Raw genomic sequence first — 15,527 nt, 5'->3', positions numbered from 1 at the left:
TTCCTGAAACTTGAAACAGCTGCTGCAGAGTAATGGAAATATACTTAGCTGAAGCAGGACATGGCAGCTTTCTAGTTACAGCTGACTTGACTGAATGTCTAACATGGTGGAAAATACATAGTGGTAGCCTGTTTTAGAACCATAAGACAATGATTGTGAGCTTACAGCTTCCTGGTGGTCACAGGATGGGAAAAAACAGTCCTGGTGATTATATTTTCTGATCCTTCAAAAGCTAGAGAAATGGCTTACTTGGTAGCAAGGCCACATTTATATCAGCATCATTGCAAATATTACCTGATAGAAATACCTTCAAGTATGATCAGTCATTATACAGAATAATTGAGTTGCAAAAACAAAAAAAAAAACCCAACAAAACAATTTGGGGCAGTTTTAGAGATAGATATATTACAGTGGTTAAAACTCACTGGAAGGTTGTCCAAAGTCTCTAGTTATTTACTGATGTATTTCAGGCCTTCTAATTTAAAATTCTGTATGGAAATTGTGAGCTTTTAAGACTGAACATTCATTGTAGATCCCAATATAGCTTCAAGGATTAAGTTCCCTCCTTTGAAACTTGGCAAGTAGCTTCTGGGTCCTAAACATACTCTAGAGCCTTTTTATTTATTTTTACATTTGAAAAAGGTCCATTTGGCAGTTCTGTGTTAGTAGTTTCAGATGCTTTTTGTGAGCATGATTTTATAGTTTCAGAATTACCTTGTTTTTCTCAGCTTTGAATTTTACCATTAATCAATGATCAAAGCTTTTAGTCTTGGGGTTTTTTTGAACTTTGTATAGATCTGAGAAATTTCATTTCAGTAAATGGGAATTTCTCTCAGCTAAACTGCTTATGATTTTTAGGTGTTCCACTGAATGGCAGAAATGATGGTCAGGATGGTAACATCTAGTCCTGTGACTACGATCTCTTTTTGGAAAGCTATTTATTAAAGCAGAATCACTGACTATATACTGGTCCCCTGGCCCTGCTCTGTCTCTTGGTAAACGGTCCCCCACTATTCATTTATTTGGAAGGGGGCAGTGTTCTCCAAGTCAGAATTTTTTGCCTTTCTTCCCTGGCTTCTGTTGAGATTCAGCCCAGTGTCAGTTTAGGATAAATTCTCCACCCAGTACCATGACTCAGTTCTGAAATGGGAACTGCAGAGAAACGTGCTCAAGGTCAGTACTTCTACCAATACTCATATGGTCTTAGGAGAGGCCAGGCTGAAACCTCTGCTGCTGACACAGATCATTCTGCATGGTCCTTGTCCATTGGTGACTACTGAAGCACACAGAGCACAGGGCCATTTTCTGTAACTCCTGTATTCAGCAGTTCCTGTGCTCTGAACTTCACAGTGGTAAGGGCTGGTGGCTTGTTGTCAGGAGGAGACTTCATAAAACCTGTAAGAGCTTACCTTTAATGGAAAAACTTCTTTTTTTTTTTTTTTTTTTTTTTTGGCCACAGGATTTTTGTGACAGTGTAGTTGTATCAAGGCTAAATTCTCTTGATTGTTGTTTTCTTTTTACTGAAAATCTGAAAACTTTTCAGATTAATTTTACAGAACTTTACATGGTGAAGGTATTCTGCCATGAAGACCAGATTGTGCCTGCTATGTCCATTTTTGTTTTGAATGCTGTGCTCTGTCAGGCATTGAGAGAATTAAGTTTTTCAGAGGTGCTGTTACTTCCACATTTATGGCTAGGCTGTGTGGTACGTGGTCATCCACTGGATTTTTTTGTCATGAGTTCAGGACAAACCATACTGTTTCCTTCCTGCATCTTTCCATTCCTTCCATTCCATCTAAATGGCCCTGTCATTAGCATCTCTCACTCACGCCAGATCAAAACAGAGGAGAAAAATACTTGCGTCTTTTTTAGATTTTATTAATTTTATATCATCACCATACCATTTTAAAACAAGTGCCTTGCCTGAATTGTTTGTGCAGATATGGTGATTATTTGCAGACCTATAAATGTGTTTATCTTGCTCCTCTTGACCTCCTGTAGTTAATATCTTGATACTAACCTGCACTTTGTCCTACTGAAACTCTTCATGCACGAGGGGAAAATAGATGTATTGTCTTGAAAATAATTTGTACTTCAAAAAGTGAAAGCATCCTCAATTACATTGTTATGAGACTTTTATTCATTTGACTTGAAAAGATAACCAAAGCACTGCATGAAAAATTGTCAGTCTCTTTATGCTTACCTCTCTCATCCCCAGGGAGTTAGCATTAGCTATTGATGATGGTCATACAGGTTCAGATTTTTCCAGCCCATAATAACCCAAGCCATATAAATCAGTACATGGTCTTAAACTTGTGGCCTGCTTCAGTCTGAGTCTTGTTAGTGATTCAGCTGCAAGAGCGTGGAGCTCCTCTGATGGTGCTCCCTTGTGCTCCCTTCCTGCCTGGGTGACTGGCACAAGTGAGTCGCAGAGGCCGAGAGCTGCAGTACCATCTCTGAACAGCATCAAATCTCTGGCTAGTCAGGTGAAAGGAACTAATGCTTTTTTCTATTGTTTCTTCTGCCTCTTGCCAGGTGCTTAGATGTAGCCTATAATAATAGCCCTGCTTTTCCACATGTCTACTTGGTATTATAGGGATTTATTTCAGTTTTTCAGGATTGCTGGGCATGACAGATTTGTTATTTTTACAGTGGCAGGCTGTTCTCACCAATCTAATTTTTACCAGCCAGGTGAGCCCAAAGAGAGTGCAGTATAGGTGACAAAATCTTTCAAAGCACAGCACACACTATGGGCTTGTGCTGAAGACACAAGCTACTAGCATATTTACTGCATAAACTTGGACTCATTGCATGAATATATGAAATCTTTTAAGTGTTGCATTACTGTAGCCTGTAGGAGAAATAATGCGGTATTATAGAGACCAGTAGGAGTAAAATGTCAATCGAAGCGCTACATACTCTAAGCCATCAGGAGAACGTCTGCCTGCTGCACAGCAGGAATCTTCTAAGCCTGTTCAGAGTGGTTGATGTTATTTCCAAAACTCATGTGTGGAACACAGTCAGTCATTATAACTAATGGTTGTGGTCAGAGTTGCTACAGCTTGCTGCTTTTGCTGATGTAAAGGAGCTTCATGAGTGTGGGGTATCAAGCAAGGGTCATATTTTTATTCATATACATTTATCATATTTATGAGGTGTGGAAGTTAAATTGTTGCTGTACAGAGTAGCTTAGTGACAACTTGAACCTTAAGTCTGTGTCTTTGTTTCTTGTGACTGATTGCACATTTTCTCCCCTTCCTTCCTCCAGTAATTAAAGAAGCAAAGAACAAGTCAGGAAACTTTTCTGGTTTACTCATTTTCTTGCTTACAGAGGGAAATTGTGTCTGCTTAGAGGGGAAAAGGGTAGTTCTCTAGGTACAGGCTTAGCAACTCTTATGCAGAACTCATTCGGGGAACCAGCTGTGAACTGGGAAAAAAGTAGCCCTAAATGGAAAATCATCTGATGAGAAGGAGGGGAGGAAACAAAAGTTCTATCAGAGAATAATTTGGCAGAAAACTTGGTTTCTTCTCTTGTTTTTCTGAGTACATCTCTCAGTAAGACTAAAGACGATTTGGGTCAAGGAGAGACCTTTGAGGTTTTCTTCTGCTTAAACTCTTTCTTTTGCTGATTTGGCTTTCAAGAACTGAGTTTCATACAACAGTGAACATGCTCCCTTATTGCTTTGCTCCTGTTACAATGAATTCATTTCCTGCTTGGCATGTCAAAATTATAAAATCCTCTCAGTGAAGTTTTATTTTTATGCGTGTAGAATTTATATCTTTGCTTCCAGAAAACTTCTTCCAGGCTAACCATTTTTCTTCAGTGAAGAGACCCACTAAAGGTAGACAAATTGTCCTGAGTGAGCTTATTACCATTCTTCTTGTATGTGTAATACATCCCTGGTTCTCATCTGTGTTTTTCAGACCAGCTTCTCATCTCCTTCAGTCAAGTAAAGCTCCTAGAATGTATGATGTCTTTATAGGACAGGGCATGTGCTTCAGTATCTTTTATATTTCATGAGTTTTAAATTGTGTTAGTTGATATACAAGCTACCAAGGTGTGCCATAACTGTCTTTCCTTTTCCTTTTCTTTGCTTTAGTGAACTTCTGCAAGATTTGGAAAACTGTGAAAATGATCCTGTGGCTATAGCAGACTGTTTTGTTTCCAAGGTAAGTGGCTACTGCAGAAGTCTGCAGCACACCAGTTGCAGAGTGATACGGGTGAAATAAGATTAATTTATTAGCTTTTGAGACCTAATTCTGACAGCTTCTGTGACTTCAGCCAAGAAAAACTAGCAAATCCATGGAAAGAGAAGGAATTTCTCTTAGTAAATGATAGGGATATCCCTCTGATTTGCATTTTTTTAAAAAATCAAGAAAAAGGTGTAATTTTCTTCAATTAAGTGTATCTGAACTGGAGGAGCTGTTGATCTAGGGTTCATTTTTAGATCACTTTTTGATAAGTATTACAGGGATTATATTTTTTCCTCCCTTTTTAATATAGGTGATCAAGTGGTATTCCAGTTATGTGTTATCATCTTAAAACCAGCTAGAGAATACAACTTGGCTTCATTTTTAGAAAAGGCAATAACCTTAGCCTACTTGTGGCCATATTGTTTTCCAAAATACTTTTTTTTTTTCCTGAATCCAGCAGCTATACCTTTAATTTTCTTTCCAAACAGTATGGCCTAAAGCCTAGCTTTAAGATTCAAATCTTATTCTCTCCAAAATGTTTGAATTTTCTGAACATTGATCTGACATCTTCATTCTGTTGGGCAAGTCTGAAACCAAAAGTTATGGAGAAGATTTTGTTAGGTGCAGGAGAAACACAGGGAACCGAAGTAGGTGTCCTTTATTGTAGGAAACCCAGAGAGCCAGTCAGGGTGCAGGGGCATGGCTATAATGGGTAGGACAAGAGATTAAGTAGTTTGGGCTACAGAGAACTCTAGTTCACTGCAGACTTCAGCAAAGAACCTACATATGCCTGGAATCTGTAGAGCCCAAAGGTGTTAAGAAATAATGTCGTCTCCGTGGTATTTCTGGGGAAAGAGGAGTGTAAGAGTGGGCATGTAGTTGTTTAAATTTGGATAATCTCTCTGTAGGTTAGTTTGCCTTTTTCCATTTAAAAAAACCCAAACCACAAACACCACCCCCTCACCCCAAAACCAAACCCTGTCATGTTTTGTACTTTGTCCTGATCTCAGTATTGCCAGCACCAAGCATTCAATGTAGTAGGCCTAACACAAGGATTTAGGATTAACTGGACCACCCTCCTGTGGTGGTCCAAAAATTTGTTTGGCACTGTTGTGACACAAGGGATTTTATTGTAAAGGGGAGTGATGATACCATCTTAGTACTGCTGTTTCGCCAGATCGCTTGCTTGAGTTGAGTTTGAGAAAGTTGTTACTTATCTAGTAATTGATCTTTTGAAAGCATTGAGAGATCTTGGTGTTGGCATCACTGCTACAAAAGCAGGATGTATTTTTGCCCCATTGAAATGAGGTTTATGGCATGTTGTTATCACTTTAAATAGCCTGTATTGAATTGAAGGAGAGAGAATGGGGTAAGAGTGAGTGCAGAGTCCTACTTCTGGAACAGAATAACCCCATGTGCATGCTGGGTCCAGCTGACTAGGAAACAGCTTATCAAAAAAGGATCTGGGGTCCTGCTGGACAAGAAGTTCAGCTTAAGTCAGCAGAGTGCCCATGCAGTGAAAAGGCCAATTGTGAGGCCTTCAGGATCTTTACAGATAGCACAGTTTGGAGCTGGTAGATCTTTCTGCTGTATTGCTTGCTTATAGCTGGGTCCACTGGGACTACTTCTGGCTGGGACATGAAATAGAGGTGGTGCAATGATAATAGCAAGTCCAGGAAAAACTTGGGCTCTCATTCGTATTGGCCAGCTGAAAGGAGTTTTCTGGTAGACTCTCTGGCCATTAGTTCCAAAATCCATCTGCATATCATTGCTTATGCTTTTTGTTCCCTTGTCAAATGCTTTTAGCATTTGTATTATTGGCAGGCAACTACCCGATGGCTCAGAAATTGCTAGAGATTGCAGTCCTAACAAGCATTTTTTAGCTTCATCCAGACAAGTGCAAACACTTAAAAGCAAAATCAAACAATACCAAAATATCCCACAGTTCTGGTTTTGGCCGTGAAGATGTCATTACAGCAACTGCTGACTGTCTTTAACAGACTCCAGTTGTCCATTCTTGGTTGCTTGTATCTTCCCAGCATTGAGTAGTGGAAATAAAACTGCCTTTTTTGGCAGTACACGGTCCTTCAAGTCTTATGGGACTTTGGCCATTTATTGTTTGATGGCTTCGGGTGTGCTAGATCTTCACTGTGAGTTAAGCACGGGGATAGTATCATGCTGAAGTCATAGCTCAAAGCCTTAACTAATGGATGTTGCTCTGCTGGAGCTTCTTTATGCTTCCAGTGGAAGTGTGCTTAGGTTACACGAGCTCTGGATCTAGTGCCATTCTTTTCACCCTGCTGGTTCAGCTGTGAATACCACAGGCGTTGGGAATTTAATGTATATTCAAGTTTTCACTGTAGGTACTGAGTTTGCTTTTTGCCTTTCATGAAGTTCAGTAACTGCATAAAGTAATAGCCATTTCTTTCTTCAGGACTCATGTGAAATGACGCAAAGTTGGTTTGCGTGTATAACAGAACAATTATGGTTAACTCTGGAGCTTGTTGGAACTAAAATATTTGGTATTTGTGAAAACATGTAGGGAGCTTAATTTTTTAAGGTCTGATTTTGGACCGTATTTGATAGACTGTTTCTTTGAACTTTGTTACTTGGTTTTGCTCAATAAAATTTGTTGGATAGCGTATTATACTTTCCTCACACAATCATGCATCACTGTTTCCTGTGTATAATTTTCATGCTTGAGTAGTAAAGAGCCTTGCAACTTTTACTTTTAAGGGAAATACAGTAAGGATTATCAAATCACATTAGCACACTTTGAAGAAAAACCCGTAATTGTGGATTTGAATCTTTATCTTAACATTTGTTGTGCTGAGTGCCCAAAGTAAATAGTTCCTAAAATGGCAGCTTTTATTTGCTAACAGGCTTCAGCAAGATATGTTTAGTGTAAACTAGCCAGTGACATAAAACTCAGTAACAGATAAAATAACAATCCAAAGCTATGACTTCATAGAAATATTTAATAAAATTTTATAACATTGTATTAAATCCCTCTGCTTCCAGGTATTTTCATTCATTAATAACTCACAGGCAAATAGACACAAATGTGGAAAAGCACACTTTTTAAAAGCATGTCTGGTCATGACCTTTCTGCACCAAGATGCAGATGATACATCGTGGTATTTGTTTAAACAGTGTGAGATGGCTGCTGCATGGAAATAACCTGCCACTGAGAGTAGAGATGGACTAGTTTAGTTTCTACCAGCTCTGGTTCTGTCTCTTTGTCTAGAGGAACTGTATTAACTCTAGTACATTAAATGTCTTGGAGACATTTTAATCAGAGGCTGATAAAAGGGTTTCAGTGCAAGCTTAGCTATAGCTTAATTATTCACATAAAAGATTGTTTATAAGTTTTTCTTGCCAACCTAGTCTTTCCTTTTCATAGTAATGGTGCCAATGTTAATTAGAAGATTGACTTCAGTATTTCACCCATTTACATTTAAGTGAGTTGTTGTAGAGAGCTTAACTTTGGCATGTCTCTTTTCTCACTCAGCACCCCAGAAATTCAGAACATGTGTTTTCTGAAAGACACACCAACATCTTAACCAAGGAGAAAGGGAGAATTACTCTAATCTAGCATCTCATTAATAAAGAGGAGATCCAGGCAATTGGCTCCAGTTTACACTCTGACTCAGCTCATCTTCTCAGCCTCCATTTTCTTTTAAAGTGCCTTTTATGGCTGTAAAAAAGCACAGTGCACCAGGAATTGGGAGAAGATCAGGGCTGTAGCCACGTGCTTGGCACTTCATTTCTTGCGGAGGAGACGCGCAGTGAATTGATTCAGCAGTGGGGGACAAGCTAAGTATAGCTGGGGTCTGCTTATTCTTGGCTTTGCTTTTGAGAGGGTGACTTGTAGTCAGTGCAGAGAAACTCAGCTTGGGTCTCAGTTTTTGTACCCTTTACCACAACAGCTTTGGGCCCCCAGATTAAAAATGAACTCTAGAGAAATTCTAGTCTCCCTGCAGAGATCATTTTTAATGTGTTTTGGAGGCAGTTGAGGTGAACGAAACAACTCTCAAGCTGAGTAAGTTTAAGAATGTCCAAAGAAATACTGATGAGCGTAATTGGCATTTCACCTACATTGTGAAAGTATTGATAGAAATATGTTAAATCCATCTTAGTCTTGTTTTTTTCTGTTGCTTCTGAACATACTTACAGCATTGGCTTTAGCCTGCATGGCTTGTGCCTGGTGTACTCCCAGTAATGCAGCGCTCCCTCTGGGGAGTCTGCAGTGGAGCTGAGAGTGTGAGCTGGGCATGTGAACTAAAAGTCCCTTCTTTGACCACTCAGAAGTGCTGGGTCACCAGGCGGGCAGTGGGAGAATGGCCACCCCAAGTTATGTGGCTTCTGCAGGCTGAGGGAGAGCCTCTCTTGGCCGCTCTCCCAGCGTGTCCACGTGAATTCTGCTGAGCATGGGCAAGGTGTATGATCTTGATTCACACCAGCTTCCTAAGCTTGAATGCATATCAACGATCTCATTCTGGAGGCAAAATACATGTAATTGACTTTCTACTGGCATTATGCTTGCATAACTCGGTAAAAGTAAATGCTCTTAGTAAAAGTAAATGCTTTCTGATGGTTTCATGTGATGAAATGAGCTGTGGAGCAATGAAGCAAGTACACATGTAAGTGCAGTATGAAATCTGGCATCATGTCTGTTCAGCAAGCAGAGATGATTGAGAAGCCATTCTTAAAGTTTTTAGAGGTGTTCAAGGCATGAGAAACTACTTTTTTTTTTTTTTTAAATAAAAGTTTGTTCCACTTAATCTAGACTAAAATTCTTTGAAAACCAAAAATCCTGTTGCAAGTAATTTTGACCTTGTGTAAAAAACCAAAACTAAAAACCAAAACAGAGAGTGAGAGTGTGAAAAGGCTCCTGGGGATTTCAGACTTGCTTTTGATTTTGTGGGGAATGTGCACTCAGACCACTCTGAAACCCTGAAGTGTTTGGCCTTGTTTGTTTTACAGATAATGCTTTCACTTGTTAAAATTTCACAACAGGTATTATTTTCTTTTTGCTTTGAAGAGCAGAACAATTGTGACTAGATTTATGAGCAGAATATATAAATATATAAAAATAAATTGGCACAAAATGTTCTGTACTTTGCTTATGAAGTAGTTCTATAAATTGCATTATTCTATGATTGTAGCCATGAGAATATATTACAAATTATACCAAAATCCTCTAAACAAGAACCATGTATTAATATATGCCTATATAAACTAAATTTTTCATCATACTGAATTTCATACTAATACTCTCTCTTAAGCACATGACTTATGAGTGCTAGCTCTTTCGGTAGTGATTGCCCAAGAAAATTACACAGTGTTGTGTCTGCAGTGCTCTGAGGTTTGTTAGTTCTTTGTTATTTTTCAGAGCAATTAATACTGAAATCCAGTAAGAAATACTGAAATGAATTGTAATGACTTGTACTCAAGTGGAGTAAAATCTTACTTTATATGGCATCCTTATGAAACACTGCTCAGTGGAGAAATGAATGGCACAATGTGCTTTACCCCTGCAAGACGGTAGGAGCAGTGCTGTTGGAAGTGGGGAAGGCTGCTGCCTGAGCTGGATCTTCCTGATGAATGGCCAAAAAAAACCCAACCCCAACAATGAGAAACAAAAGCCACAGCCTGAGTCAACCCTCTCCCCAAGTGGTGTTGCTCCTCAGAGCACTGTTGCCTTCTGTGAAGGCAGGGACTTGGTCTCACCATTCACCAGTGACCACCCCTCGTGGAGCACAGCTGTTGTGCTGCAGAATACCAGGGTCCATTCTGAAGATGCTTTGAGTGGAAACTGCGGTCTTGTTTACTACTGGAGGATTGCTTTTTATTGGTCTAGGGCTCAGGAAAGAAAAAGTAATTGATTTTTAGAAGTACTTTGCTGTTCTACAGTGCTTTCTTATTCTTTGGGATTTCAGCAATCTGCAGAAATTGCATATTATTTAGGATAGAAGTTGATAGGCAGATGTCAGCTTAAAGCACATGGGAATGTTTCTGGAAACCTGTTCCTGCACAGAATTAAATGACGGTGATTAAGAAAAAAATCTGAGGCCAAAGATGGAAAAAATTAAACTCAGGCTTTTGCTCTAAGAAGCTTGTCAGCATTAGGTGTAGGCAATTTCACCGGGACAGACAAATGTGAAAACCCACGAAAATCTAGTTACAACTTGTTTGGGTAATAACTGTCTGCTTTCACGGAGTCATAATTTACTTTTTTTAAAAAAAATCCCTTTGTGGCTTCTAATTTTCACACTTAGACTGTGCTTAAATGTGAAAGTATTTATAGTTGCTTGAAAATTTCATACCTAACATAACCTGCAAAACTTACTTCTCCTAGTAAGCAGTTGTGTGCTGTAGCACACAAAAAACTGTATGTGCAAGTCACCTGTTTGAAAGGGAGGTTGGGTTGGTGCTGGTGTTATGTTTGTTTTTTAAGCTGCGTAAATTGTCATAAAGGACCTTGGAGGCTCTGTTTCTAAGCCATTTGTTTTATCTCTGTGTAGGTTTCCTTGTTTTTCCCTTCAAGAAAAGGAAAAAAATCTTCCCCCTCTCCCCTGGCCCCTGAAAATGAAACTCAATAAATAGGTCTCTGGTAGTGTTAGGACTGTCACATTCTGTCACATTGAAAGTAGAGAATTCATTGTTCAGCAACTGGAGGAGGCATTGTCTTGATGTCATCATCTTTATCTTGCACATGTATTAGCTGCTAGTATGACAAAATCTGAATATATAAACATTTCCTCCCCGTGCAGAGTGAAGATTTCCACATATATACGCAGTACTGCACCAACTACCCAAGGTAGGAATTCTGGGTTTCCTTACTTCATTTGCCCTTGGCCAGTTTATGTAATGCAAATTACAGTCTACACAAAAAAATCAACTTCTCCCCCTCCCAAACTGGAGGAAGGGTCAAAGACCTTACCTTTTTTAAAAAATTTTGTTTTACAAAAAAACCCATGAATGAGATATGCTCATCTGAAGTTTTGTTCTGATTGTTCTTACCACTCATTGCTATTACCCTCCTTTAGAAAATTATGGTATTATATTGCAGTGCTCCAAATATATAATTCCCAGTAAGAAAGAGTGGTTGCATGTAAAGGGAAAGCATAACTGAATGCATGAATAACTTAAAAGCCAAGCCCAACAGAAACAGCAGTGATTGGATTAGGAATTTGCTGGCCTGTTTTACAAGGGAAGAAAGAAAGAATTCTTGACTTTATCTACAGACTTACAGAGACGGTGTGTCTTAAAGCTCTGTATTGATGTTTCCAGGTCGGTGGCTGTGTTGACAGAGTGCATGAGGAACAAGGCGCTGGCCAAGTTCTTCAGAGAGCGACAAGAAGCGCTGCAGCATTCTCTGCCCCTGGGCTCCTATCTCTTGAAACCTGTCCAGCGTATCCTCAAGTATCACCTGCTTTTGCACGTAAGCATCCATTAGAAATTTATGTAGTTTAGGGCTACTGCATGTCGAAGTTCCTGCCTTTCATATGAGACTTGATGATTAGAAAGGTTCTGGGTTTCCTTAAATGCTCTTTCTTTTGGGGATGTTTAATTTCTACATATGGAGACTTTTTCTGTCTTTGTCTCTTCACAGAATATGCATATATTTGGAGTGGGGAATTTATGGTAATTGTCTTAGACACACTGAATCAATCTGTGCATCCAAATAATTAGCTGCTTTTTTTTGAAAACTGGTCTGTAATTCTGGACTTCTTTGGAAGACTCATTTAATTAAAATAAGAATTTTGTACACAAATTTGTCGTTCCAATGAAAACCAGCATTTTTCCACATGTTGCAATGCTGGGGGTGGTGGAAAGAAGGACTAAAGACATATAAACACCCTGATTGGTAAGAATTTTGTGGAGAGGAATGACTGAGGAAGTGGGGACTCTTTCCATATTCAATGAATTGAGTTAAGCAAGTTTCGGAAATTCCTGCTTTATTGTTAATGTTTTCCACATCTGTTTCCTATTAGAGAGTCATATTCTAGTGGAGTGTAAAGACACTGATCCTTATTTAAAACGTCTGATGCTTTTCTGCTCTCCAACTGTAAAATAATGCCTAGAGTAATTCTGTTGGGGTTTTGCAAGTATGTAGATACGTTCCGTGTTTTAAGAAAGCTGTTAAACTCTGTCTGAAAAGGTCTCCTGCCAGCCTGCTGTGCACTTTCTGTGCGCCTCTGCTCACATCGGCTGCTTGCAAGTATAGTTGCTACTAAACTGACCGTAAAGGCTCCTCTTTGTTAGTCATCTTATGTTAATTAAATTGATGACAACATGCAATAGTAACAAAAGCAGGAACACGGCATTTGAGTAATCGCAATGCAAAGACAAAATAGTGCAGATAAATATGTAGTATTGCGTCTAGCTGGGAAAATTAATCTAGAAATGACAGGACTTTTTTTCCCCCATCTCAGGAAATAGAAAACCACCTTGACAAGGACACTGAGGGCTATGATGTGGTGCTGGATGCCATAGATACAATGCAGAGAGTGGCGTGGCATATAAATGACATGAAGAGGAAACATGAACATGCCATCAGGCTTCAGGTGAGTTCCCAAAGAGATTTTTATGGCTGTTTGTGAGCTGTTTTTGTCAATATAGGTGCCATTAATATTTTTTAGTTTATCTTCTCTTGTAATCTTTGTCAGTCATAATTTAGATTCCTGTTGAGTATGCCTGTGGCTGTTTGATCTTAGAAACCATGGTCATAGCTGCTGCAGGAAAATCTCAGACATCTCTACCCTACAAGCAGCATCCTGTAAAACATTTATTTTGCAGTAATGTGGAACTTAAGACAACTTTTCTTTCTTCCAGGGCATGGCTTTGTTCAGAAATCCTGTGGTTTCCAATTTCTCCCCTTTGTGCTGATTAATTTTGTTTGGAGGTGTTTCTTGTGCTGCTTCTTGTTTAAGAACTTTTCTCTTGGGTTTTTGAAGACTCGTTATCAGTTGCTTTGTGAAAAGTATAAACCTAGAAACATGATAGTTAGAAAAAGGTTAACTTCACTTCAAATGAAGAATTTTTGAGGAGAAAACAAAAGCTACACCCTGATTAACTTTTGGCTTCGAGAGCAAACTCTTTTTACAGGTCTTTTTGTTCTGTTTCAAATCTCCCAGTGAATCATGACTTTATGTTACATTTTCATCAGCAGTATTTATATTGCTTTAAGAAATCTGGGGGGATTTTTTAGTTTATAAAAGGGAGTAATAGGCTGATATCATTCCAGAAATCTACACCATGTTATTCTTTATTCATTTTTTTTCTTTTTAACATAAATGCAACTTATTTGCCCTCATTTTTTGTGGTTTGTTGTTGTTTATGCATAGGGAGAATAGAGTTACATTTGATAACATCTTGCCTGCAGCATCGTAACCTTTGCCACACATTGCTGGAAATGCATGCTAATGACTTTTAATAGCAGCCTGCTATAAATCTGAGTAATGATAACCAGTAATATTTGGCAATAAAGAGAGTTAAATGCTTTTGGAAAAAAGCATTATCTTTTTTTAATTTATTGAGCTCAGCTGGCAGATGTATTGGGTTGTGGAAAATGTTTATGTTCATAGTTACCCTTCAAAAAAAGTAAAATGTTTCTGCAACCATAAGGATAGGTCTTCTGTGGGCTATCGAACTGCTGTTCGGTTTGTAATGCTGCAAGTACTGCGGCAGCAGTTCCTGTGCAAAGTCCCCCTCAACAGTGATGGACTTGATCCCTCTGCTATACCCTGACTTATTTACAAGTTCCTGGAGAGATCTGATAAAATCCAACTTTTTTCATTATGTTTAAATTTTTTGTTATAACAGTCTTGCGTGTAGTCCAAAGTGGTGCTTTGGTGTTTTCTTCCTGTGAATGCTCTAGGCTGTTTCTGCTTCAAATGTACTGAGATTTTTACTAGCTGAATGCTGTAGTAGTGTAAGGTCCTAGAGAGACCAGCCCAGGATGAGGAAATCTGTCCCTGCTTTGCTAATGCTGCCAGGTTTAAAGTCTAATGGATGTTTTTAAAGACTTCCCTAGTTAAGGTTTAGTTTGAAGTTGGAAGTTGCTGTCCCATCCTTAAGTTCTATGTCACTGCCACTGATGGAAAAAAACAAGCAACCCAAGGAAACAAGAATAGCCATAGCTAAGTGACACAGTGAAGATGTTCTTAGCTGTTTCTCCAGCCTTTTTTTTTTTTTTTCTGAAGTAATAAAGAAGGGGAGAAATATCTATGATATGTATGCAAATAATTAAAAACACAAATAAATCTTCATCTTCAAATGATCAGTTGACCAAATCACTTCTGGTCCTTTAGTCTTCTAAGAAGCATCTCTTTAGTCTGAACACTTCACAGAAGTGTCTTCTGTGATGGGCGTAGAGGACATGGACACGGCATTATAATTCATCCAGTGGCAGACCACACAACTTCAGGAGGATACCCAGGGTGAGAGGAAAATGTTAGGAGAGATTGGTTAGGGACATAGAGGGGAGAGGAGAGCAGACACAAGAGAAACTGATGGCTGAATTACAGACCATTTTCCATCTCTGCAAGTCTGAGGATATGAGGTTGTGCTCTTTCATTATAAGCTGACCCAGGGGGCTTCGGGCTCTCTGCTGAGTCCACACACAGGCAGTAACCAGTATTCAGGAGGGCATGTTTTAGTCTGGGATTAGCCATAGGGCTCCAAGCACCTGGTTGCAATGGTGCACATAACCTAGCAACTTAGTGTATGGTGATTTTTTCACTGTTGAATGTTGAATGTTATATAGGAGAGTAGAAATGGCCTCAGCAGATTGAGTCTTCATTTCAGTAAGATCTCAGAAATAAATGTTGGTTGTTCTTCTCTGATCTGTTGCAGGAGATACAGAGTTTGCTCACTAACTGGAAAGGGCCAGACCTCACGAGTTACGGGGAGCTGGTGTTAGAAGGGACATTTCGCATTCAGCGAGCCAAAAATGAGCGCACCCTGTTCCTCTTTGACAAGCTGCTGCTAATTACAAAAAAGAGAGATGAAATGTTTGCATACAAAGCTCACATACTGGTATGTCAGAGAGCAGGTGGTAATGTGTTTTCTCTACATCTCCCCAAAACTCCTCTGTGATTCACGTCTTGCCTCTCTTTGTTACAGTGTGGGAACCTGATGCTTGTTGAAGTAATACCAAAGGAACCACTTAGCTTTAGCGTCTTCCACTACAAAAATCCCAAGATGCAACATACTGTCCAGGTATCATAGAAATTCCCACTGGGTAACCTCACTGATGACCATATGCTATTCCTGACCCTGCATAGCATAATAATACCTTTTCTTACGGTGCTACATTTTTTTTT

General features: G+C 39.1%; 1 protein-coding gene across 5 annotated transcripts in view; it reads left to right on the top strand.

Moving 5' to 3' along the window:
* The window catches only part of PLEKHG1 (pleckstrin homology and RhoGEF domain containing G1), a 117,836-nt gene that overhangs the window by 87,818 nt on the left and 14,491 nt on the right, over window positions 1-15,527 (top strand). For all 5 annotated transcript variants that reach the window (XM_026844988.1, XM_026844983.1, XM_026844985.1 and 2 more), the window contains 6 exons: window positions 4,101-4,170; window positions 10,971-11,017; window positions 11,491-11,641; window positions 12,636-12,767; window positions 15,058-15,240; window positions 15,328-15,423. In XM_026844988.1, coding sequence (XP_026700789.1) covers window positions 4,101-4,170; window positions 10,971-11,017; window positions 11,491-11,641; window positions 12,636-12,767; window positions 15,058-15,240; window positions 15,328-15,423 — 679 coding nt within the window. The remainder of the gene's footprint in view (window positions 1-4,100; window positions 4,171-10,970; window positions 11,018-11,490; window positions 11,642-12,635; window positions 12,768-15,057; window positions 15,241-15,327; window positions 15,424-15,527) is intronic.

This window comes from Athene cunicularia, assembly GCF_003259725.1.
Source record: "Athene cunicularia isolate RWA chromosome 3 unlocalized genomic scaffold, athCun1 chr3_part1, whole genome shotgun sequence".
Taxonomy (NCBI): Eukaryota; Metazoa; Chordata; class Aves; order Strigiformes; family Strigidae; genus Athene; species Athene cunicularia.
This window is presented reverse-complemented; position numbering and strand designations above follow the sequence as displayed.